Genomic DNA, 25076 nt, shown 5'->3' with positions numbered 1-25076 from the left:
TGATTTGCAGGGATCATTTTAGGTATGAACTGAAACCAGTAAGCAATAATTTGTAGCAAGTGGCAAAATGAATGGAAGTCTTTGATCTCTACAGAGTGCTGGAAAACCTCAGCTGACCATAGTGCATTGAGTAGAACGTGTAATTTTCTGCAGTAGAATATGGGACCTCTGGAGATGTGAAAAAAAATTCATGGTCAAGAAATTTAAGGTGCTTTTCCCTTAAGACATTAGAAATCAAGTAAGTAAGGGAGTAGAAAAAGATTTCTTCTTTTTGTTCTGTGTATGGCCAGTGTATCATTCACCTGTGCTCACATAAGCCAATGCAAAGGATAAACAACTGTAGGTAAACTTAACTTCATGGTACTTAATATCGCAACCCAAATAAATGATTGAGAAGTCAGTCAAGAGTATTTTTAGTAAAAAAAATGAATAGAACATTTATGATAGTCCTTCAGAGTTTGGCCTCAGGCTAAACATACATGTTCTTGTTACGAGGTTTGAAATCTCATCTTGTTAGACCTCAATTAAGAGAAATATGCAGAGGGATTGTTACTATAATCAGTAGAGGATTGCAGTAGAATGAGATTTGAGGCATGTATATCTAAATCATCACAGGTGTGGGAACAGCAACTGACAGCACTAGCAAGCAAGTTAATAGAGGTGATGTTCACCAAGCTGGGCTGTGGTAGAATAAAAGTCAAGGTCATTTGCACATGTATGAAACTTGCTGAAGCACTGGGACTCTGTAGTAGGCTAGCTTAGTGGTGAACTTCGTTTCCTCCTCCTGAGAGAAGCATCTGATCCTGAATGCTGCAAGCGTCCATCTTTATCTGATTGCAATATGTGTAGTGAGACAGGAAATTTTAAGATGAACAGAATTTTTGACAGTTTTGAAAAGATGTTGAATTTTGTTCTGGAAGATACGAAATGGACTATAAAGCCAAACGTAAGGGGAGCACATCTGTTACGTGCTGTGCTTATGAATAGAAAAATTCAGAAAAGTTACTGCAAATTTTAGGCATAACAGTGGTCACTTCTCACTCACTTTAGGAAATGGATGACAAAGTGAAACACCCAGAGCTTGGGAATAATGGGTTCTGTGCCACAGTTTGCTTCCTTTTGGCCTATTAAACTGCAAGGAGTTTGGCTGTTGAATGAAAATTGAAAATGAATAGAGGATGTGCAAGTTTAAATGTGGTAGTGAGAAGAGGAGACCTAATGCAAAATCCAGAGAGCACAGTTGCTAAAATGAAACAGTATGGGCTTGATAGTGTAAGAACAGAGAAGCTGCTTGGGCACATATTTTAAAAATAAAGGGTAAAAAAAATTGCAAGTCTATGAAGAGTTCTTCTGGCAAGCAGAGAAGGTAGGTAAAAACAGGTTTGGGTTTCACTATAGTGATGCTGTGAGATAATGTGAAGACACTGAGAAATGCTAGTGAAGTTGTCTTAGAAATCAAATCCATTTAAATCAACACTATTAAAGTTGATGTGACAAAACTGCCTCTTAGAGCACTTGTGAAGACCTGCTTGTCTCTTTTCGTAGGACTAGGAGTTTGCCAGTTCTGTGGTCTTATGATGCACCAGGTTGTTAATATCGTGTGAAACCTGAGGTGAAACAACACATTTTGTTATGTGAATAAAATAATTCAAGATGTTGCAGACAGTCAAATGCAAACGAATCACAGATCAAAATGAGTGCGTGTTCACAGTTGTGCAGTCAGTCCTTTCTTACTGTCTGAGTTCCAAGGTCTGGCTAGTTTTGCTGTTTTTGAATAGTTTGTGGTTTAAAACCCCTTGCTGGTGAAGGGACTGGGAGCTGACACGCCTCAAAGTGCTGAACAACTAAATGCACTTTTCGGTCAGTTGCTTTCCAAACCCAGAAATACTAGATTGAGGTGTTTCTTGCTTTAAACAAAGTATGACCTGATTGTACCAGGTTTAGTGGCCTTGAGACACTGTAAAATGAGGATACCAGCCTGTGATTCACAGGAATACGGTGAGCATGTTATTTGTCAGGTCACCCTTTCTCAGAACTTCTGAAGATGAAGAAGCTTTGCTTATTGGTTTTATGGGGTGTTAGCTTGTGTATCTGACTTGCCTGCCTAATTAACGTGTCTACTGGCCTTTGACTGTTAGTGCATAATTCGTCCATCTTGCTTAACTCCCAGGGATAAGTGTCCAGAAATGTACAGTATCAAAGATGAAATATTTAGAGTCCATCTCTTGATAATAAAAGTAAAGCACTGGTTTGTACAAAAGATCAGGGCCAAAAAGCCCTTGATACTTCAACCACGTGTCCGTTTCCTGAAGCTGAGTCAAGACACAATATCAACAGTTATGAACCATAGTCAACTGTTTTGCTTAATTATTTTATCTGATCATTCTTGTTCTTCTTAACTTTCTTAGTTGTTGGTATTCCTGTTGTGTTTGTTTTAACTCCATCAGGTATCTTACAGTAAATTGTGTGAATTAAAGAACCCCCAATGTATTTATGGCTTCTTTTTAAATGAATTCTTTAAGCACCTAAGGCAATCTTATTGTCTGAAATACATATTCAGAAGTATATTTAGTGCAGTAAGAGTGATTCATTAATTCAGAGATATCCTGGGGTTTTCATCTACTTTTATTGTTCAAAATTGAAAACAACTAGTTCTTATCTTGAATTGCTCCAAAGGTTTCACATTGATACTGTGTGTTACCCAGTTGTTTATAAGTATGGAAAAGAAAGCTTCAACGCAAATAATTTTTGCACAGTGCTATAGTCAGTATTAGAACTTCAATTTCAAAGTTAGGCTTAGCATGGTCAATGTACACGATCCCAGATCATTTACTGGAATGGACAGTCTCTGCATAGAAGGACACAAGTAATCAGGCCATAGCACCACAGAGCTCTGCAGAAGCTGATTTACTTTGTTTCTCAGCACTGTGATGCAAAGCAGACATCAGCTTTAAAAAGACTTAATGGCTCAAGATCATTAAACAACCTAGTATTCAGATTAATTTAATTAGTTGGTATCAACCTCCTGCATTCTGAACTGATTTGTTTGGGTGCACTTAATGCTTTTCCCCTGTTACTACTTAGTATAAGCAATAAAATATGAGTTGGGAAACCTATTTTGTTTTTATTTCTCCTCTTGCTAGAGTTCCAGAGCTGAAGGGTCACCAAGCTGGAGCTTATCTGCAGAGTCACTCTGGTGATAGGGACTTTGATGGTGTTCAGGTATTCAATAGAGACAGGAAGGAAGACTCTTTCTTCTACTAGTATGAGTGCTTTTGCAAATCTGTGCTACGTGTATAGTTTGCTGGATTTATCGTCATGGCTCTGGTTTCTGAAGCAGTGTATGAGAGATCTTTCATGTTGCCTTCAGTGTCAGCTTTCTTTGGCTATGTCTGAAGAAGAAGCAATCTTAAATATATTGCTTTTGTTGCTACTTCTATCAGGTATCTTCTTCTTGTACCAGTAACAGCGTTAGTGGCCTTAATCTTTGCTTTTTTGTTTTGTTTGCATGTACCAAGCCTTGCCTAGATAATGTGTTTCTGGGAGGAGAAAATAGACTTCAGACAGAACTTTCCCAAAACACTCTAATAGTGGGAACGACAGCCACTGGATAGTTGCTCTTGGTAGGTGGTTGTACTTGCCATCACAACATAGTCTGAGAAATGTGGTTTTAATAGTGGCATCAGGAATTAGGTGTTTTATATTGCAGCATCCACAGTGTACTCAATTTCACTCTATTTCCTCATATTTTCCTTTTGAGATACAGTTTTTTAAGATAATGAAACTAATTTTAACTATTGACAATGAACAGAGTGCAACCATGCTTTATGATTTTTATCAGAAGGGAGGAGTCTGCTTAAGACGGCTGAGCATGTGATCCTTTGTCAGGATCAAGTTTTAAATGTTCTGCCATTTAACGTATTTTGGAAAGTGTATGCCACTTCCATTAAAAAAAAAAGGAAATATATATAAAAAGGACCTTGATTTATATATCTTCTGTTGGTTTTGTTTCCTTTTTCCTTCTGTCACAGAAGAGGAATGAGACAGAGAAAAAATAAAAAGCAATACTGAAACTTACCCAAAACATTTTTTTTTTTTTAATTTCTTGGAGAATATCACTTTAAAGAGTATTTTTGCAAGATGCTACTTTTTTTACATAGCTCTGTTTGAGATTTCTTCTTGCCATTCTAAACAGTATGAAAGTGTTAACAAGTTTCTGTCTCATAATGTTACTCTGTTTTGTTTCTGAAAGACTCAGTGCGCAATCAGATCGTAATATTCTTTGGAAGATGTAACGTGTTACTAGGACACAGATCTTAAGATACATGTTTGCAAGAACTAGTGGAAAACTTTATATATAGACTTTATGTGTAGAGTTCAGAGCTTTTGTAGTCTGTAGCTGGTAATAATCAAATAAGGCATCTTAATAGATATCTTCCTGCACTTGCTAGCATTATGTCAAACCTTCCCTGAGGGCAACATTTGCTTTTCAGCAAAACCCACTTTTTTTTTTTTTCTGGAAAAAGCATGGCAATAGAGTTCTGGATGGATACAATGAAATTTCTTATGAATTTGTATCTTATTAGCATCTATAGGTTGAAAGATCTTTGGAACAGACTGTTTCTCTGTTTCTACTTTCAGTCAATGTATAGTCCATTGTTGTCCTGCTCCATAATGAAAGCTTCTAGTTTCGGTCATAATAGAGATAGTAACCGATTGAGTATTAATTTTTCACTTTAAGTTAGAATGAGTACTAAATGATCTGCCTCCATTTTCAGTTTATCCATAGAAAGTCTTCTCTTTGTATGTGCTTCCCAAAAAAGTCTCTGAAAGGGTGGCCCATCTGCTAAGCAGAATCCATCCTGTGCTCTTAAAGGGTGCAAATAGAGCTATGAATACATTTTATAGGTCAGATGGTATTTGGGCTGAAGGAAACTATAGGATTAGTTAGAACTACAAAGCTATCCAGCAGATGTTTTTAAAGAACAGTCCCTTGTTTAGATGAGTAAATGGGCATTATTTTTTTTTTTTCCTAAAATCCGGCCGTGTAACTTTAAGGCATGAAGTCATCCCATCCCTTTTTTAGCATGGTTTCACTATAGTGCAAGCTGCTGTCTGAAAGCGCCCTTGGGGATGAATGAGCAGAAAGAACCTAGTAATATTCTGAAAGGTAGAATGGCAACCGCTGATGTATATGTAGGCTAAATGAGTTGTTGTTTCCCTGGGGCTTGGAAGTTAGCTATTAATCCAGTTTGCTTTGGCATCTTTGGCATTCAATCTTTTTGTAGATTAGTATGTTATGAATGGACACATCAGCAGTGGGGCAAAAATCTCAGAGAACTAGATAAAAGGTTGTATTAGAAATTCTCTGAGCAACAGTGGCTCCGGTTATTAATCAAGTATATTTTAAAAAATGAAAGAATAATCAATGGGTTTTGAGTCTAATGTAAACAATATATTGTCTTCCTTGCCCTGTAACATGCAGTAAGTGTTTGGTGGACTAATTGGAATGCATTTCCAAACTGGGATATATTGAATGCAATTATTATCCATTACACAGTGAGTTGGGCATAATAAGGGCCCTTAAGTAATGACTTTTCTTCCCTAAAGTACAACTAGACATGAATGAAAACGTCAAATGTCTTTCACATGAAAGAAATTGAGCTGCAAGTAAGGCTTATTTTTACCTCTGCTGCTCCAGTGTTACCAGATGGATAGTCTCATTTCTTAAGATCCACTTGGGGTGCACAAAGTGTAATGGCCTTATGGCTCTTCATGGTGTTGGGCTGTCAGTGATAGATACGATTCTCTGAAAAACCTACAGCTCCCAGAGTCATAATGTGTTTTTCCATCTGCTTCTCAGTGGCTGAGAAGACCAAAGAGCAAGTGTCTAATGTTGGGGGAGCTGTGGTGACAGGAGTGACAGCGGTGGCCCAGAAGACAGTGGAAGGAGCAGGGAACATTGCTGCAGCCACTGGCTTGGTGAAGAAGGATCAGTTGGCCAAACAGGTTTGTTTATTTACGGTCTTTTCCAGATGAAGAAGTGAATGATGAGCAGCCTCTCTGAGCTGAAGGGCAAATGGAGTGTTTCCTTTTGTGTCTGTCAGTGGTATGAGCACAGGATGATTTGTGTTATGCTAAACAAATGAACAGCAAATAAAATATCTGCTGCTTATACCTTGTATTTTGAGTGACCTGCAGGATTTGGGAACTTGAGTAGGATTGGGCATCTAGCTTTACTATTCTAAAAAGTCTTAAAAAATTTGGATCACTGTTTAAAGTGTGATCTAGTGGTGATCCTGAACTCAGCAGCCTCTAGTGGGGGCCAGCAGCTGTAGGATCGCTGTACAGGTGAAGGGGAAGATAACTATTTTTCCAAATAACTTGGGATTGAAAAGCAACCTGCTAGAGCTGAAAGGTCAAACAGCAAGTCTCAGGTTTAATAGCACAATTTGTATCCTCTGCAGAAGAAGAGAAGATGATCATGTACCAATCCACTGACTGGTTAGATACATTACATCTAAAGTCAAGATCTAGCTGGAGAGTCACTATCTTCCATGAATATAGTGACATGAACTCAAAAATGCCTCCGAACTATTCGGAACTCTTCAGATTAAATTTGCTCTAGCTCATCCTATAAAACACCCTGTAGATATTTTTATTCCAGCACCAAGGTGAACTTTAAGTATTTGCACAATACCAAGAGTTACTACACTTTTGTTGCTGGTATACTGCAGTCATATTCTTCCACTTATAATAGGTGAAAAGTAACCCCGGATAGCTGGTGGAAATGGTGCTTTTCAAAATGTGTATAGTGTTGTTTGGACACAAAAATAACCCAGAAGAGACAAATACCTCCTTTTGTTCTGTTTTCTGTATGAACATTTAAGTGTTAGGAAAAAAAAGGATTATGAAAAAATATTAGTATTTGCATAAAAATATGGGCGTCATACAGACTTAGCATGAAGAAGTTCTATGGTGTATCTTATTTCCAGTTAGTGTCCAGAGGAGCTGTTAAAATTGAATCCTTAAACTCTTTTTTGTCCTTATCTGTTATTGAAGTGTATTTCTGTCTGTTTGACAAATCCTATTGGAGCTTCAGTTTGGGGGGGGCGGGGGGGGGAAGGGGTATTACATTGTGGTAGGCATGCACTGTGGTGGATTGGTCTTGAAAACATCTCACAAGTGGTTTTGTTCTCTTTCAAAACAGTTTTCCTGTGGGGCTTTTTAGTCCTTTTTTGTTCAGCTATAAGTAAAATGTTGGTTTTGATGTGGTCATGGTCCATTGTAAAAGCTACGTTGAAGATTTACAAAATCAAATATCTAATAAACTGCCAGGGGACACATGAGTATGGCATGGCCACAGTAGTCTATGCCCCTAGTTTCTGCTAAAGCTCTCTTGTAGTTTTACACTGAGAATATTCTTTTCTGTTCGTAGCTCTTCAAACTCAGTGTCATAAGGATTATCACTGCTGTAATATGCAATTGCCTACTTCAGTATTGACCATACCTAATATTTTTATCTTAATGTTAAGATATACATATAGATCCTTATAAAGTATGAAGCAAATCTCTGCTGACTTTCATTTAATTCTGTTCTGTATGTTGTAAAGCTTAAATATGAGTCATGATGGCTGTAACAGAATGAAATCACATCTGTGAAATTAAAGAACATCCATAATGTACATGCATATTATTCCATATCCCTATAAATACCATCGTTATTTTGAACTGGTGCTTTGTTCTTTAGATACGCAGAACCATTCATTTGATTCTTGATACTGGTATTTTTAGACTGAGATTCTCAGTCATCTGTGCAGTATGGTCATCTAGCTGATTACTATCTACAGCTCTTAGCAGATTGCTCTGCATCTCTGTCTCTTACTGGTTTTGCAAGGGATGAGTAGCCATTTCAAAAATGTTAACATCAAAATTGAATTGTGTAAAGGTATTCTAAAACCTAGTATTTTTCTAGTATTTTTGCATTCCTGTGCAATTCAGAGGTACATGAGATTATTTTTTTTCTTTGATTTTTCCGGGTGAACTGACAGTTGGGTGGGGACCAGGTGTGGGCATTCAGAATACCAGTGGGACACAGGTCCCTTGTACCAAACAGGGTGAGTCTTTCTGAAATAAGATAAGGTGCCAGCCAGGCATACAATCAAAATATCAATGTAACTTTGTGTATTTTCTGTCTGTAATGTTATGTCTCTTAAAGCTGTGATATCTCTAGTCTACTCTAAACTGGGAATAAGAGATGATGACTAGCAAATTAATTCCTTGAGTTTCAGCATGGCTAGCCAGTGCCTTGGGCAGGTTATTCTTCCTATGGACTTCTATTTGGAGGTGTCCTAAAGCGAATGGCTGTGTATTCCATGTGCAAGATGAACATTTACCTTGCTTATACAGTGTAAGCAAAGTCATGGGATTTGACAGGGAGTTGCAAATGAAGCATATAAATTGAAAGTGGTCAGAAGCATGATTACAGGCTATTTTCCCACAGAAGGCTGAAAGGCAGTAGCCAATAATCTGTTATTTTAGTTGGCTTCTAAACTTGTGACAAATTATTTCTTCCAGTTCCTGTGGACCTACATAATGGAGTCCAAATCCTCCAACTGAACGTGGCAAATGGTGACCTCCTGAAGCCCCTTCCAACCTGAATTATTCTGTGAACTGCTATAAATTCAACCTCCGTGCAACTGGAGGAGTTTTCTTACTTGCCATCAATTACAGGATCGGGACTATGAAATAAATATAGAATATCTCAAGTTGGAAGGGACTTATAAGGATCATCGAGTCCAAATCCCTGTTCCTTGCTGGGATCAGCTGCTTCCAAACGTGTGTCTGGAAGCCCATCTAAACTAACGGTCATTGCTGGGATCTGCTACTAGTGATCTTCTCACCTGCGTGAAAGCCTGCGATCTTGCATGGTCACTGGCATTTTTCTTTTGCTGTGATGGAAGTCTGGTTTTGACTTTCAACTAATTGAAAACAGTCGTAGTGTTTCTTTACCTGTGGATGCAACGATATTCATACAAAGGAAATACTAAGCAGATTCTTGGTAAAATGCTCTCGAAGTTTGTTCGAGGTGTCTAGTGCAGCCTTTAATACTGGTGTGCTTTGGACCATGAAGCACAGGTTTAACCATCCAACTGAGGCCAGGCTGGAGGGCTGCTGGCACACCATGCTGTCGCCCACCCACCCCACAGCCGGTGTAAGCGGGCAGTGCAGAGTGACAGCTGAGGCTAGTGAGTGACAGGGCTGACTTCAAAGTGCCCGTCTGAGGGCCGCCCCGGGGGATTTATGCTTTGGCAGAAACTCACTGCTTAACACAGCAAGGGTAGTGCCAGTTAGTAGGCTTGAATTAATTATAAAAGGGTTAACATACTGCAAGTAGCATTTTAATAAATGACAAAACAGTTCTTAAGATTATTTAGATTCCAGAAGTTCTTTCATGTATTGCACATGAAAGAATGCACACTAGCATTTGGCATACAGCCTATTTAAAATGCATTAGCTCTTTATAAGCTAGTTGTAAATTTGAGCCCAACTTTAAAACCTGCCCATAATACTGTTGTTTGTAATCATTGGGACTCATCCTGGGAGCAGAAAAGTTGTTTCTTTTTTATGCTTCCTTCTCTCTATTAAGAGAAGATGATGAGCTGAAGTACTGGGTTATACAGATAAAACATTTGTTATAAACTTATTTTGTGCCTGTGCATGTTTTATTTCTGTGCACAGTGTGAGTGTGATTCTAAATTAATTGAGTTAAAAAAAAAGGAAGATTAATGTAATTGCATTTACTGTAGAAATGAACATGTTTTTCCTGAGTTAAGAAAGCTGTGAAATCCTTTGAATATTCTGTTTTCAGCTCAGCATGAACATATAGATCCAGATAGTATGGAGAGGTACTAGCTAGCAAATACCTAGTGTGTAATATTGCCTGAAAAAAAAATACGGATTACAAAGTTTATTATTTTCAGATAGGTAATTAACTAATTGAAGTTCTTAACCTCACTAAATTCATGTCATTTGGTTCTCAAGAATAAATCAATTGGTAAGTTCTATGACTTCTCTGGTGAATAATTTTATTTATACTGTTCTGGCACCAAAATGCCCAGTCAAGCTGAAACCTCAAGGTACTTTGAGTACCGTGCAAAGATATAGTTAGATTTTGTGTGCTGTAGATCTCCCTAAAGTAAACAGAGTAGCAGGCCTTGTCCTTACCATGTTTGCAATATATATGATCTAGATGGATAGTGTTTAGCATCTATATGTGCTAAATACTCTTTCTTTCTAGAGTGTCTCTTAATTTAACACATTTGTTGTAAATAGCACTGTAAATACAAACATAAAATTACAGTAGCAGTTAACATGTAGCTAGATAATATACTTACAGAGCAGGTAATATAGCTCATTGGTTTAATTAACAAGCTTTCAGAGAAGATGACTGTGGGAAGACTGTCAATTTAGGCATTAGGCTTTTTTTTTTATAGAAAAGATTATTTAACTAAAACCCCTTGCTAATTGCATTTAATGTGAAAATTAATATGGAAGAATGAAAGTGCTGGCAACTTTGCTATACCTTCTTCCACCCCCTCCCAGTCTGTATATCCTGGCACTCCTTAGAATTCAAACACTGTCCTAGCATAAGCATTCAGTGCAGTGGACACCACAGGTGTAGAGTATTTCTTGTCTTATTACTTTTCTTGGCCAGAATAGGTAGTCTTATGAACAACCCAATTTTTCCATGCACCATTATACATTGCTTAGCGCCAGGGTGAATCTACTTTGGGGAATCACCATAATCAAATGTACCGATATGTAGGAGCCTTTTCCATCCTTTTTATAGGGAAGCTCCATGAGAAATTGTGCACTTCTGAGAATAAAGATATGATGAAGCACCTTTTAATTTTGATGAGACGAGAGCAATTCAGTTTTGATTAAAACACCAAGCATCCCAGTGTACTCCAGCCAGCTGCTATTTGTTCATTTGGGCAATCTTACTGGGAGAAGGGATGCAAGCTCTGTAAGTCCCTCTGAAAAATTGTCTCTGTTTCAGTGGTAGAATGGAGATTTCTTTTCTGCTTTATTAAATGCCCATTTTTGAAATGCAAGTGATACCTCATCTTTCAAAGATTTCTAGTTTGTCTTGTTGCAAACTAAGATTCCCGAGTGTTCCCAAAGAAGTTTTAATTACCACCTGTAGTTTAAAAAAAAAAAAAGCTGAATATAAAATCTTTAGGTTTTGCACTTTACATTTTGAATTTTTAAAATACAGAGATCAGTTTAGAAATTCTTCTATAGAAACCTTATGTCAAAATAACTTGAAACTTAGTTTTGACATTGGACTTTTACTGACGTTATCTTGGGTAGCAGTCCCCAAAGTTTAAATGCCCAACATTAAAGTCCCCGTTGCTGTTTTAGTACTCCCCATGCTACCTGCATACAATATAGATGCCCTGCTTAGTACTTGAAAAAGTTCAAACAGGCATTTTCTCATTTTGTCTCTTTTTAAGATATATTTTGCATATTTTATTTCCTGCTGAGCCATAATATTGACATGCCACATGGAAAATACTTGAAACTTTTAAAACTGATTTTTTAATGTACTTTTTTGTTAGTAAGGTTCCAGAAATACGTCTCATCATGGCAAAATTTGGGTTTAGGTGGAACCATGCTTTTTGATAGACTATTAATATCTCCTCATTTTCTGACCATCTTCATGGTCAGTATACTGTACAGGATGCTTGGCTTGTTGAAGGATCACTGTTCCCCACCTTCTTTCCAGTCTGTAGGTGAGTCAATTAGTCTTGAAAAGCTTAGCTCAAAAACACAAAGAAAAAGCTACTGAGCAGAGATATCCAATTTCTTCCTTCAGAAAGGGAATTGGGGAGTTTCTCCACCTTTCCATTACACTTTATGCTATTAGCCAGCTGGCGTCCCAAAAGGCTAATAGACCCCAACGAAAAGCAGGACAGTAAGTGTGAGTTACATGAGACTTAAACTGTTGTTCTTTGTTGCAATAAACAGGTTTATTCATTTCCCCTAGAGCTTATTATGAGGAAAAAGTCAAGTCTTGAGTTAAGCAAAGGAACTTTAATAAGATTTTGGCATGGCCAATGCAGAAATAGCTTCCACCCAATTAACTTCTGGAGTTGTTGCTTTTCTGTAGATGCTGTAAAGCAAGCAGGCTACAGAGGTGCAGCAACATCTAATTGCCCTCATCAACTACTTCGTGCCATTTATGGCTCTAATATGAGGTCACAGTAGAGAATGGATAAGTTTATTATTAAGTATATGTAATCTAGATCCCTAGCAAGCCTGCCAAGCAGCCAGAGGTCTAACTCTCTGCACTTGAGCCAAGCAATGCCAGTTCTGCCCTGCAGTGCAATGCAGAGGGGTGGGATTTTTGGTTGTTCAGGGTGAGCCTGACCATGGTTCTGATGTGACACTCTTGCTTGGTCTGTAAGAGCAATTACAGCAGTGGTTTGGAAAGCTTGCATACTGTGGTTTCTGGTAGGATAACTAGCAGACAGTAAATCTTCCTCAAGGAAGCCAAAGTGTTTTAGATGATGTATAGGAGAAGGCCTGCTCAGATAGTCATAACTGAACATCAATCAGACAATACTTGCTTTCAAATTTCTAGTTAAATCATAACATGTGAAGAGCACATAGGTTTTACTTTTCCCTTACCATTTTATTTCTTGATCTATGCATAATGTATGAGTGACTGCTGCAAAACAGAAAGGATATTTAGCAGCAATTAGCGATGTTTCCTTTTTTAATGTATGTAGATGGATGAGAGTGGAAGAATGAGGAGAGAGATTCCCTATTAGGGGATCAACATTGCTCAGGAGCTGAATCACAGAAGACCACTCTTAAGAGAAAGCATTTATTAGCTGTTTCTTTGAATTCATGAAGGAAGTGGGACTGTTAGTGAACTGACATGTCTCTTGGATTGTAGCGTAATGGCACTGATTTATTTTGGTAGGGCCTTTCTTACTGGTCTCAAATTAATGATGGTGTATTGTATTAAAACATCTGTAACAAATCAATTTTGTAAAGTTAATCCATATTCTTGAAACAGGAAACTGATTTATTATAAATCGTAAGGTGTCCATAGGTAGGCGATATTAAGGTTTTGAATCTGCTTTATGTACCCAGTCAAATGTCCCCCTCATGACAGTGCACATATTTTTTGGATGGGAAAGCTCAGGAAACATCTAGGTTTTACAGAGGTATGAATGTCAGACTTGTGAAATTTCATTACTATCCTGTATGAATTCTCTGTATTGGAATGCAAGTGGCTTTGATTCAATGATTTGTAATTTGTTTCCAAAATAAATTCAGCAATTACAGTTGAGGCCACATAATGCATTTTCATTAATACAGTTCTGTTTTCCTTTGTTTCCACGTGGGCAAGCCCCACATACGTAGCTTAGTATATGTTGATACTGCGTAATGCCACTGTAAAGAACAGTACAGAGTGCTTGAAGCAGACTAATGTTTACAAGCAGTTTTATTTGGTGAAATATGCTAATGATGCCCACAGAAAACAGGTTGATAAATAGGAAGGCCACAGAAGTTGCAAAGCCAGCAAGGAAATCCCATGTTTTTCTTCTACCTTTCTTTTGCTTTATGATAAGATCTTGCCTGTCTCTTTCTTCTCAGCAGGTGTGTGTACTTCTGGACATGAGTAGCTTAATTTTATTTCACTCTGAACACCATTATGTGAAATATTTAAAATGAGGCTGGGCAAGATAGAGAGGAATATGCCCAGAAAATAACAATACTCGGGAAAAAACAGATGGTGAAAGATGGATGACTCCAGGTGGGAGAGCTAGAGTTTCTATGTTTGTTGAAGAGAATGAAGTGCTGGGAGGATTTTGAATTGCAACTTGTGATTGGCCTCCCTCGTTAGCAGAGAAAATGCCTTTCCTGCTGTGGGGCATGTTGTCAGTATTTTTTTTTTCTCAGAGGGCAAAATAGCAGTATTTAAAGGAAGACCGTGTTCTCTGTGTCAAAGCATTTCCATGCATTGACATCTGTAACTCAAGCAGAACTTGAGTCGTAAGAGAAGAAAACTTGTGTGGTATTATCTAAATATCCTGGAGGTTATTGCTCTTCATTAATTCAGGAACAAATATGAGTTTAATGTAAAGGTCTTGTGAGTTTTCTTGGTTTCCTAATGGCTTTCATGCTGTGAGATAACATATTAGTGCAGACTGATGTTCCGGGTCTGCCTGCTGTCATCACTGCTTCTGACCATAATGTATTCCTAACTACCTGTGGAGGAATTAAGTTGTGGAGCTTTTGGGTGGCATCATATTGCTCTTTGTTTTCTATGAATTGCTCAACCACAGATTTAGCTTTGACCCTGGAGAAATAAAGTACCCCTATCCTTAAACTGAACATGCCTATCTTGGTGTCCAAGAACAAGAATTGTTTGCTTGCTGATAGAAGGGTGAACACATTCTCCACTAGGAATTGTTCATAAGTCATGATAATGAGATAATATTTGTAGTATCTACAAATAGTAGAACACAATTTTTCATTTCTTTAACTTGTGAGGGAGAAGCAAAAGATGCTCCCCATCCTTTTACCAGGAAACTGACTTTTGCATTTATTATAAGGGTTTGCTTGTCTGCAGTCTTTGCTCTTTTTCCTCCCTCTTGTGTTCTTTACTCCAGTCTCCCCTCCACCTCCTATATCCTCCATCTCCAATTCACTTTCTAACTAACCTAATATGCCCCTGTAGCATGTTCCAGGCTGCTGTGTTTGTCTCCCCTGTGTATCTATGGCCGTTGCATTATGCAAGTCTCCCAGGCTAACGTGGGACTGGTTCTGTTTCATAGTGTCCCAGACTTTCCTATGCATCTGTCTGTGGGATTTCATGCAGTACTCAGAAATGTGGGGGTTTTTTTCCTGCTCTAAATAGTTGCCAATCCCATGTTAAATATTCAGGAAAGTGCTGCTTGCTGAGAGGGATATGTTTTAAGTTTGTTTGGGGATGATTCATATTTATGCCAACTATTCCTGTTCTTGCCTGCTGATGTGTGAAAGATTCGGCTGTTTCAGATGGGAAGTAGTTTTATGTAACCCATGATAACTGGGCAAACTTAATAGTGGCATTTTTGTGCAACTTAAGGTACAGGTTTTATAAGCTTGCAAACATGACTGGGTTACAATAATGGTCTCCTTAGCATTTTCTGCCATGTTTCAGTGTTCCTTTGCTTGCCAAGATCAAGTGTGTAAGCCTTGGAAGGTAAGGAGCTTAAATGTGATTCATTCAGTGCCTATATGGAAGTCATTATCTGCAGAGGATTTGTGGTGATAGCTGGTGCCATTTGCTGATATTGTAAAAGCCAAACATTGCAGCTGGCAGGTTTTTTTTTTTAGCTAGCAATGAAAGTTTATGGTGCTGAAGTGACATTTTGGCAAAGCACTGGAATGTGTGTTCATGTCTGCCAGTCTCTATTCAGCAAAGCACTGCAGTGGGATGCTTAATAGGTATGAGTGGCAAATTGAGGTCCTAGTTTGATGTGGTGATGAGGGTTTTATAAACTTCAAGATGATTCAGGACTGAAGTGTGGAGGAAATACCTCTCTGTGAAGAAATAGATTAATCTGTATTTTCAGAATATCAATCTGATGTCGTCTCCTAAAAAACAAAAAGAAATAAACCCCACCTGTAGGTTGAGGAGAAGGAGGAAGAAAGAAAGAAGGCAGAATGCTTTTATTAGGATTACCCAATTACTGGCAGTGCTGTTATAAACTTCCTTTCTACTAATAGTAATATGAGGACTAGTGATAATCAGCAAATACCACTGGCATATGATAGACATCATTTTGGTGGCTATTTTGGCCACTGATAGAACTTCCTAAAGAATCTATGGGTTAATAGATAAAAGCTTGTACATAGCCTGTGGATGTCTGGGGCTTCTTCAAAGCTGCAAGCCCATAATGAAAGAGATGAGATGACCCATCTTTTCTACAGTAAATTGTCTTTAAACTGTCTGGCTCTCACCTGCTTTCAGCTGTGTTAAATAGAACTATAGAATCGTTTAGGTTGGAAAAGACCTTCAAGATCATCAAGTCCAACTGTTAACCTAACCCTGCTAAGTCCACCACTAAACCATGTCCCTACGCGCCTCATCCACACATCTTTTGAATACCTCCAGGGATGGTGACTCCACCACCTCCCTGGGCAGCCTGTTCCAGTGTCTGACAAACCTTTCGGTGAAGAAATTTTTCCTAATATCCAATCTAAACCTCTCTTGGTGCAACTTGAGGCCATTTCCTCTTGTCCTGTCACTTGGGAGAAGAGACCAACACCCACCTCCATACAACCTCCTTTCAGGTAATTGTAGAGAGTGATAAGGTCTCCCCCTCAGCCTCCTTTTCTCCAGGCTAAACAACCCCAGCTCCCTCAGCCGCTCCTCATAAGACTTGTGCTCCAGACCCCTCACCAGCTTCGTCGCCCTTCTCTGGACATGCTCCAGCACCTCAATGTGCTTCTTGTAGTGAGGGGCCCAAAACTGAACACAGGATTCGAGGTGCAGCCTCACCAGCACCGAGTAATGGTTGGACTTGATGATCTTACAGGTCTTTTCCAAACTTTGTGATTCTGTGAGTACAGGGGCACGATCACCTCCCTACTCCTGCTGGCCACACTATTTCTTATACAGGCCAAGATGCCGTTGGCCTTCTTGGCCACCTGGGCATGATGCTGTCCCTTAGAGAAAGTTAAGTGCCCTGTGTAAGGATTATTGGTAGTAATTTTTCAGTTTTTAAGTACTTGTCTCAAAGTAAGTGTTTCAAAAGCTTCTGTGATGTATCTGGAGACTGGAATTTGTTACTGGAGAAAGCTACATTGAACGTCTCAGAAATAAAACGGAAAACTTAGATTGCAAACGCGTTTTTGCCAGTGGCTTGTCTAATGGAAAATATTCCCTGTGAGGAAACTGGAGGTGTAAGCTGCTAAAGTTGTCCTCTAAAAAAATATGCTTTTAGCAAGAGTGAAGCAGGCAGAGAACCTGATTCTGAAATGTATTGGACATATTGATTACCCTCCAAGCTTTTGATGTTAGCTTTCAGAGCTGTTTGCTCGTGCTTTGTTAGCACACGCCCAGGAGGTTTGCCAGGCTTGGGTCAGAAAAGTCAAAATGAAGCTCAAAATGAGGAGACACAGCCAATAAAAAACTACTTTTGCCCTGCTTAGTAGGTTAGCTACGAACAGAAAGAGAAGCAGCCTGTAATTGTGGTTCCTTCAGAAGCACATAAAACAGGATTTGTGCCTTTGAAGCTGCTTAATCCCTCTGTCCCACCTCCCACCCCATCCTGTGTGGAAGGGGCATCACCTAGAGCAGCTGATACCCTGCCCGGCGTTGTCAGCCATACATATTTCTTCTCTGGGGCTGTGAGACAAAGCAAAGGCTCTAGGCTTTTTTTGGGCCAGCCTTTGCTATACCTTTTCACTGTGAAATGTAATCCTTTCTTCATGTGCTATTATATATAAAGAAGATACGTGGAGGTTTTTTTCTTACTAATTTGCTGTGATGGTTTCAGGGCACTCCAGTCTAAACATGCATTGCCCTGGAGTGGTGTGAAAAATTCAATTAGGGTGTTAGGGTGAGTGTCACTGATGAGAAATGTGTTCTTATCCATAGAGGCATTTCTAACATGGACCATCCATTCAGGCTGAAGAAGGGAAGATGTCAGTGGTTGAAGCAAACTATCACATGTAAAGAAAAGTATTTTTACAGTTAGAAATGCAAAATATGCTTATGGAAGGAAATTACAAGGGCAACTGAGGTAGGGTAGAGAACACTTTTAAGACTTGGAGCTTCTCTAAATTTTGTGTGAGCCTTTAGGAAGGAGGCTGGAAGCTGTAAAACCTGTTAGCAGTTCTAGTATTGAGACCACAAGCTTCTAATTGCTTCTAATGTGAAGTATTTATAATTTAATTAAGCTAATAATTTATAATCAGTTAATACTTTAAAGGTGTTGAAATGTGTGGTTTAATTCTAAGCATGTATGCAGTCACTGGCCAGTTTGGTAAAATATATATCCCTAATGCAGTTTATAGATGATGATGTGCACGTGAAACATTTATTCTTTGCCTAATGAATATACTTATGGCAATTAAAAATACTAACATTACACTGTGGCATTCAGTTCATTACTTAACACCCAGCATATCTTAGCCATGTAAGAACTGCACTCCAAGATGCTTGTTTAACCCCTGTCTGACTTAGCTAATGCTTCGTGTAGTCGATATGAACAAATGCTGCTTTTCAAATTCCTAGTAGCATCAGTTCTAATGGTTGGGTCGCTTTTAATTTTGTGCATGCAATATTTCATCTTACAAATCCCTCAAGATATAACTGACAGAGTTCAGATACACATACTGTATATAAATTACTTTGTAGAGAAAGATCAGAGATCAAACGAAGCTGGAGGCTGAATTAATTTCCCTCACTGGAGAAAATTATTATAACAGGTCAAGAGAAAAGTCACTGGAAAGGTGATGTAAATACAAATGTGTTTTGCACAGATCCTCAGATGGAAGAAAGATTTCCCCCCTCCTCCTCATCCCAATCTTAGAAATTTGTCTGAAGTGCATTTGTGTTTGGTGCTGGACCAATGCATTTAGCAGCTAAATGCTCTTCCTTGTCCACAGCATTCAGACAGGCTCTGTACTGCTCTGTTATGAGCATATATTTGCATAGCAGAAATTTGAAGGGTGAGGGCAGGAGGGGTTAGAGGTGGCTGCTGTGATAAGAGTGTAGCACAGGATTGTCAGACCAACAGGTGGAAGACGGAAACTTCTACTAGGAGCTTTGTTTATGTCAGTTGTTACCTTTTGTTAGCTTGGAATTTATAAAACAGCTTCTTGAAATGAGGTTGAATTTTTTCAAACATCATTATTTCCAATAAATTTCATGTGAATGCTTTTTAAAAAATAATACCTATTCTAGTAGCTTTGAAGGAGGGCATGTGTTCTCATACAGCTGACCTGCTGTCTAAACCAGAGTAGTGAACTTACTTTTCACGGTCATCAGCATAATGTTTCCTTCATAGTCTATTTTTGGAAGGGGTGGTGTGCTCATCATTCACAGGAAAGCTAACAGATTTAGCAGTGCTTCTTTCCACCTCCTACACACCATCTATGCATCTGTGAGATGGGGGTTTTTAAGTCTTGGTTTTCTCTGCAGATTTTCTCCCTGAGCTTTGTTTCGGGTGTGTGCTTTATAACGTGGCTGGCTGGACTGCTGTAAATGCCTCCTCTTGTCCAAACTGACAAACAAGGGAGGCTGGGAGAAGTAATGAAACCGGTTTAAAAAGCAAAGCTTAAGCCTCGCTTTGAAATCTATTTGGAGTGGTATAAATGCCTTGATGGCAGTTAAAATGAGGGTAGTGGATTTGTTCATCGATCTTTTGGCTTCTTTGTTCCTTAGCTCCGTTTTATGCCTCTAGATTTTGCGTAGTGCATAATGGGAAGGGAAGTAACTAAACAGAAGCCTTTACTGGCCTTCTGAAGGAGAATCACACTTGGCAATTCATCTTGGTATGCAGGCTACGAGAAGGGAACATGGAGAACTATTGGTCATACTTGAAATAAGACGGGTGAACATAGGTGGTCAAGGTGTCATCTTCAAGTTAGCATGTTCTACAGACTGTTAAAGACATGCAGTTACTTCAAGTTTTGTCTGTGCATCTTGGATTTAAAATTGGCCTGAGAAAAAGGTAACTGTTTTGACCAGGACAGATGGTGCTAAACCCAACCTGGCAGTGTTCATTAACAAAACGCTGTTGAAGGCTGCTGATGCACCTTGTTTCTGCTGGTAAATCTTGTTAGTCTGGTACAGTATTCTTTGTGCTAAATGTTGCAAAGCCAAGTATGTAACTGTGTTACTTCAGATGGATTACAAGGTTAGTTGCCAGGTGAAGTTTTCTCTTTAACTCTGTCACTGTTTCTCCCTGCAGCTGTGAAATTTGTGCTACTGCTATATTAAACACCTTGATCGATTTCACGATGCTCTTTATCCTTTACAGGGAGAAATCAAAAAGAAAATTACCCTTATGTCAGGTGTTGTGTGTAAAGTTTGCAGGCTATAATGTTCATCCCATGTCAGGATCTGTTCCTGTTTTAGAAGTCTTATGCAAATTTAGCCAAAGACTGATCGTAGTTGTGGATGCTCTGTCAAAGGCTGTCTTGATTTAGGAGGAAGATGCACAGAGGACTAGGACCTGGTCAGAGTTGTCTATGGAATGATAATGTTTCAAGTCTTTAGGTTTTTAAACACTGGTTTGGTGGTTTTAACAATTCTTTTTTCTGAGAGAAAGAAAGGTCTTCCTTTGTTTTGAAAGTACCTGAATCATTTAGGTGAATGAGAGCAAGTCTGCTTAACAGTGTTTAGAGTAACTCTCTAGGCAGGGCTTGGTATTTGTGGTCATATGTTTCTTAGTACCTCTGCCACTCATTGTCCGTTTTAGCCTGTGGTAAGGGAAGAGTTACTCCCAAACTATCCTTTGGGGGAAGAAGAGACAAGTAGCTTTAAATCTAGAAGCATGTGTTGCTGTTCTAGGACATGCAACAACAAGTTTCTCTCTCACCTATTATTGATATCTTCTCTGAAATGTTCTGAGGTTTTTCTCTGCATCCTCTAGTTAGCAAAAATCTATTTTGTGGAGACAAAGCAGATAGTGGGGATGAGTTGGGTTCAGGAAGGATGGAAAGACTAGGTAGAGGAGATCTGATGGTCCAGGAATGAGGTGGGGGGGAAGAGTGGCTGTACATGAGAGAAGGGAGCTCTTTTATTCCCCTAACATGCGAGCACCATGAGGCAACCTCTTAATCCTGTTTCCTTGGGGTATGGGATGCTGGCACAGAAATCCGCCTCCAGAAATCTCTGCTTTTGCTCCTGGGAACAGGGAAGAAAAAGGGTGCAGCTTGTGATATGGGATGTGCAATGGATTCTACCTTTGTCTTAAACCCAGCTGCTCATTTTTTGCCAGCAAAATAATGGCTCTAAGTCTAGCTGCCGTGAAACTTGAATATTTCAGCCTGATGTATTGCCTTTTTGGTGAACGTTGGTCATGAACGTTAATCCTATGTGAGGAAGAGATTACATTTCAGATTCTTTTTTATAACTGCTCTGCATCAGTCCTAATGCTGATGCCATTGATAATTGCCAGGAGACTTATTTGGACTAGAACTTGGAGTGCTGACTGCTTTTGAATATCACATCCTACCACTTAAGACTGGAGTTTTTGCATGTTCTGACTTTGTTTTAGAAAATCAAGGCTATTGAGTGATTGTTTTTCAGGGACACAGATTCAGCTAAGATTTCAGTTTATCTGAAAGGGCTTGTGCAATGTCCATCATGTCATGTCCTCTTCTACTGCTTTCCTGTCCCACCCTTCAATGTCTGAAGCGTATTTTGAGCTGTGTGCAAACCATCACATCAGCCGAAGTGTTGCTAGATTCTGTGTTGTTGCCATGTCACTAGCTCACCTAATTAGTACCCCTTACCCCAAGGAGAAAGAAAGTGTTGTGTTAGGTTCAGCTGAGTCAGATTCTGAGGATCTGGTATTTGAATGGGTTTGTATGCATGAAGGAAGGAGAAAAGTAATTTTCCAGGATTAATGAGTTTAAGAAAAATCTACAGCTGTGTGCTTTGTAAGTGTTTATTAATTATCTGAGTTTAAAAAAATCTGAACACCTTCTAAAATTTCCAGTGAGTTTAGATCTGTTCATACTAGGTCTTAGGTCAGTCTCTCTTGCAAACTCTTGTGTCCTGTGGAGAACTATCCTTTTGGTTTGCATGGGGTGCATAGTGTTTGACAGCTATTTCATCAGTCTAGTGCAACATCATATTGTGCCATTATCTTCCCTGCTCTGTCGTCATGATCTCTGTCGCCATCCTGAGGAAGTGAAGATGACCACCTTGTGTATTGGTAGACACTAATCTGCCCTTCACCAGGATGGCAAGGGGAGTGACTGTTCATCATTACACACAATGCTGATACTCCAAGGAAATAACAATTTCAACAAACTGTAAAGAATTTCCTTCCAAATGTTGTCTCTCCTCTTACCCATTTTTACTGTTTCAGGAGTGTTCATTGTGTGTATACCACAGTTGTAACCACTTCCTGCCCCTGACGTCCCTCCCAGGTGGACTGGTGGGAGATCAGAACTGGATTGATGCTTTTCTTACAAATCATCAACATACAAGTCAAAGTAGGCTTTTTATTACCTTAATGCTCAATTTTGGTTATTTAAATCTATCGAAGGCTACCTTGTTTGCCCAGGTGTGAACGGGTACATGATTTTTATCCAGAGTGGCTATGCTGGAGAAACTGAAGATGTAGTTTGTCTAGAAACATCTTTATTAAAATATAGTGATGGTCCAAGAGAAGCAAGATCTCAGGTTGACTTTTGAGCTTTTCTTTACATTTAGCTGAACGTATCTGGCATTCAGGGAGAAAAACACCCTGTCATAGCATTTATTAAAGACTCTTTAAAAGGAGGAAAACTTGAAATAACTTGTAGCTTTTGTTTTGACATGAACTGTCCACTGCTTGCAAAATCACTTCAACGTAGCTGTTAAAATCATGACTGTGTTTCAAGCTACTGTATGTAGTATATTAATGAAGAGCTTCTGTGTTACAGTATCTCATCTGTTATGTCCCTTATTGTAAGACTGTCATGTAATTTCAGATTGTGATATCTGAGATGCATTGGATTGTTTGGGTTTTTTTAATCTCTTCTGGAGGGGAGGAAGGAATTTGTCTGGCTCATCCCCAGACATTGTGGCCTGTCTTTCAAAACACCCAACTATCTGTTAATTGCTGGCTCTCTTTGTTAGAAGAGTGTGCTTTGACAAAATGTCATTCTGCATGTGCCACCGTTTGAGACTGATTTGAGAGGTGGGGGCAAAGAAGTGCAGAAACCCCATTTATCTTTGCATCAGAGGAGCTATCTTCCTTACAGTGAGGCATTGCATGAAGTTTCCTCAATTGTTTTGCAGCGAGTAACTAACAGAAGTTGAGAAGGTCTACTAGTAGGATCCAAGCTACGCAAGCTTAGGAGTGAGGGAGCCTGACCAAGAAGCTCCTCTCTTGGCTGATGAATTGAATTGTGGCTCTCAAGAAGCACAGCCTGCTTCAGTCCTGAAATCAAAGGGCAGGAGACCAGAGACCAACACTTGCATGCTCTGTGGACTAACATTGGGAAGACTTGGGACAAACATTTGCCTGTGGGGTGTGCGTGAGAAAGAATCGTTCACTGAGAAAAAGCGCTCATGCTTGAGTGCATGCTTCTCATGATCAGCTTTGTCCAGGACTGCTAGACGGGCTTAATTGCTTTAGTACATTAATGTTAAAACTAGAAGTGCATCAAAGGTAAGACTCTTCTATTCTTCAGCCACTCAATAGCACTTTGGTGAGCAGGTAAACCGAACTGCAGACACTCAGGCTGCTCAAGAAGTAAGGAAGAGTTTCAGCATTTGACAGGTGATTGCAGGAAAAACAAGCGGAAGTGAATGGGCATATTAATAATATAAAATAATCTAAACTACATATACAGGGTGTGTATGTAACTGGTGAAGTGGAACTAGAGCTTTTAGCCATAATAGTACATTGTTTTGTAGTTGTTCTGATTAATAGTATGCTTTCTCAGTCATGTCTCCAAGTAGACTGGCTACAAGGAGTGCATAGTTGCGTTAAGCAAGGTCAGTCCTTGGGATATTTCCATACAGACGTTTTACTCGGATTTTTTTTGGACTCCATGTTCAGAACAGTTGTGACTCATTTGTGCTTAGCTTTCACTGTTGGAGCAATGCATGCTGCAGTGTTCAAATTTTTGTTAATAATCTCAACCATCATCTGGTAAAGTTGTATATGAGAGAGAAATTATAGTAATTGTCCTTGACAAACAAAAAACCTGAGAGTTTTGCCACCAGGCATTATTGAATAATGATTAGAAAGAAGTCTCTGGAGGGTGGAAATAAATGGGATGTGTAATTTTTCTGGCTTTAAAATGTGAAATGAAAATATTTTGTTCTTTGTATTGTTCTTGCATAGCATCTTGAGTGTTGTCTTCTCTACTTTACTGTGGGAGTTAGCATTAGTCATCTGGGCAGGTGCTCCATTCCAGAGACATCAAGCAATAGGTGGATAACATCCAAATACTACAGAACAGCAGATAACATCATATTCTTGCCATGCAAGAACAGTGTTGCGGTCTGTTAAATTAATCCCTTGATCCCATTTGATGTATCTCTTTGGCTGCATGAAGAAGGGCTGTTTTGAGCCTGTCAACTGTCAATTCTGTCTTGTACCATTGGTTTTTTTAATCAACCTGGTACGTCTTGTAGATTGGCAAGATCTTAAAGAAACTAGAATTTATTAGGGACAAGAGGGTAAGGCTGCTACAGTGGCAGCTGGGCTAAGGTGGCAATTGAGTTTTCTTAACTTCCTTTGACAGTAAGTTTGTATCTCACTGTTTTCTCAGCCGCCACAGCATGGACTGACTCTGAGGGTGAGGACAGCAAGAAAAGATGGGGTAAGACAGGAGGGGATGATGTCAGTCAAATGTACTCAACAGTAAAAATTTAGTGTTCCATTTACTTGGTCTTTGCTTTCTATTCTGCTTTCTATTCAAGATTGTTCTGGTCTTTGAGTGCTTAATTATGCCATATAAACAGTTTTGTTTTTTGAGACTGAACATCTGAGAATCTGAGATAATTTGGTGCATGGCCAGATTTTTTACTCAATACTCTATTCCACTTCTTGATCATCAGTACTAATATAATTGTGGTATTAGTAAAAAGATTAAGTAGTACAAAAGCCAGGGAGCAGGATGTTCTTGCCGGAGGGAGACGGTTTGGTTCTTTAGCTGTGAATATACAAAATAATGTTTTGTCAACCCTTGCACAGAAGTGCTTCACAATAAAAAAAAAAGGACAGATGTGAACTGTACTATTGGACAGATCATCCAGACTGTCCTGTGTTTGCTTTCCTGAAGTACAATTGTATCAATATGCATTAGTCTATTGTATGTGCCAT

At 39.0% G+C, this 25076-nt stretch overlaps 1 protein-coding gene across 1 annotated transcript in view; it reads left to right on the top strand.

The window, feature by feature from the left end:
• SNCA (synuclein alpha) overlaps nt 1–25076 on the top strand; it is a 63288-nt gene that overhangs the window by 9065 nt on the left and 29147 nt on the right. The window contains exon 3 of the mRNA XM_059818003.1: nt 5864–6009. Within this exon, the coding sequence (XP_059673986.1) occupies nt 5864–6009 (146 nt within the window). The remainder of the gene's footprint in view (nt 1–5863; nt 6010–25076) is intronic.

The sequence above is a fragment of the Gavia stellata genome, chromosome 5 (assembly GCF_030936135.1).
Source record: "Gavia stellata isolate bGavSte3 chromosome 5, bGavSte3.hap2, whole genome shotgun sequence".
In the NCBI taxonomy this organism is placed as follows: Eukaryota; Metazoa; Chordata; class Aves; order Gaviiformes; family Gaviidae; genus Gavia; species Gavia stellata.
Note: the sequence above shows the minus strand (reverse complement) of the source record. Positions and strands in the feature narration are given on the sequence as shown.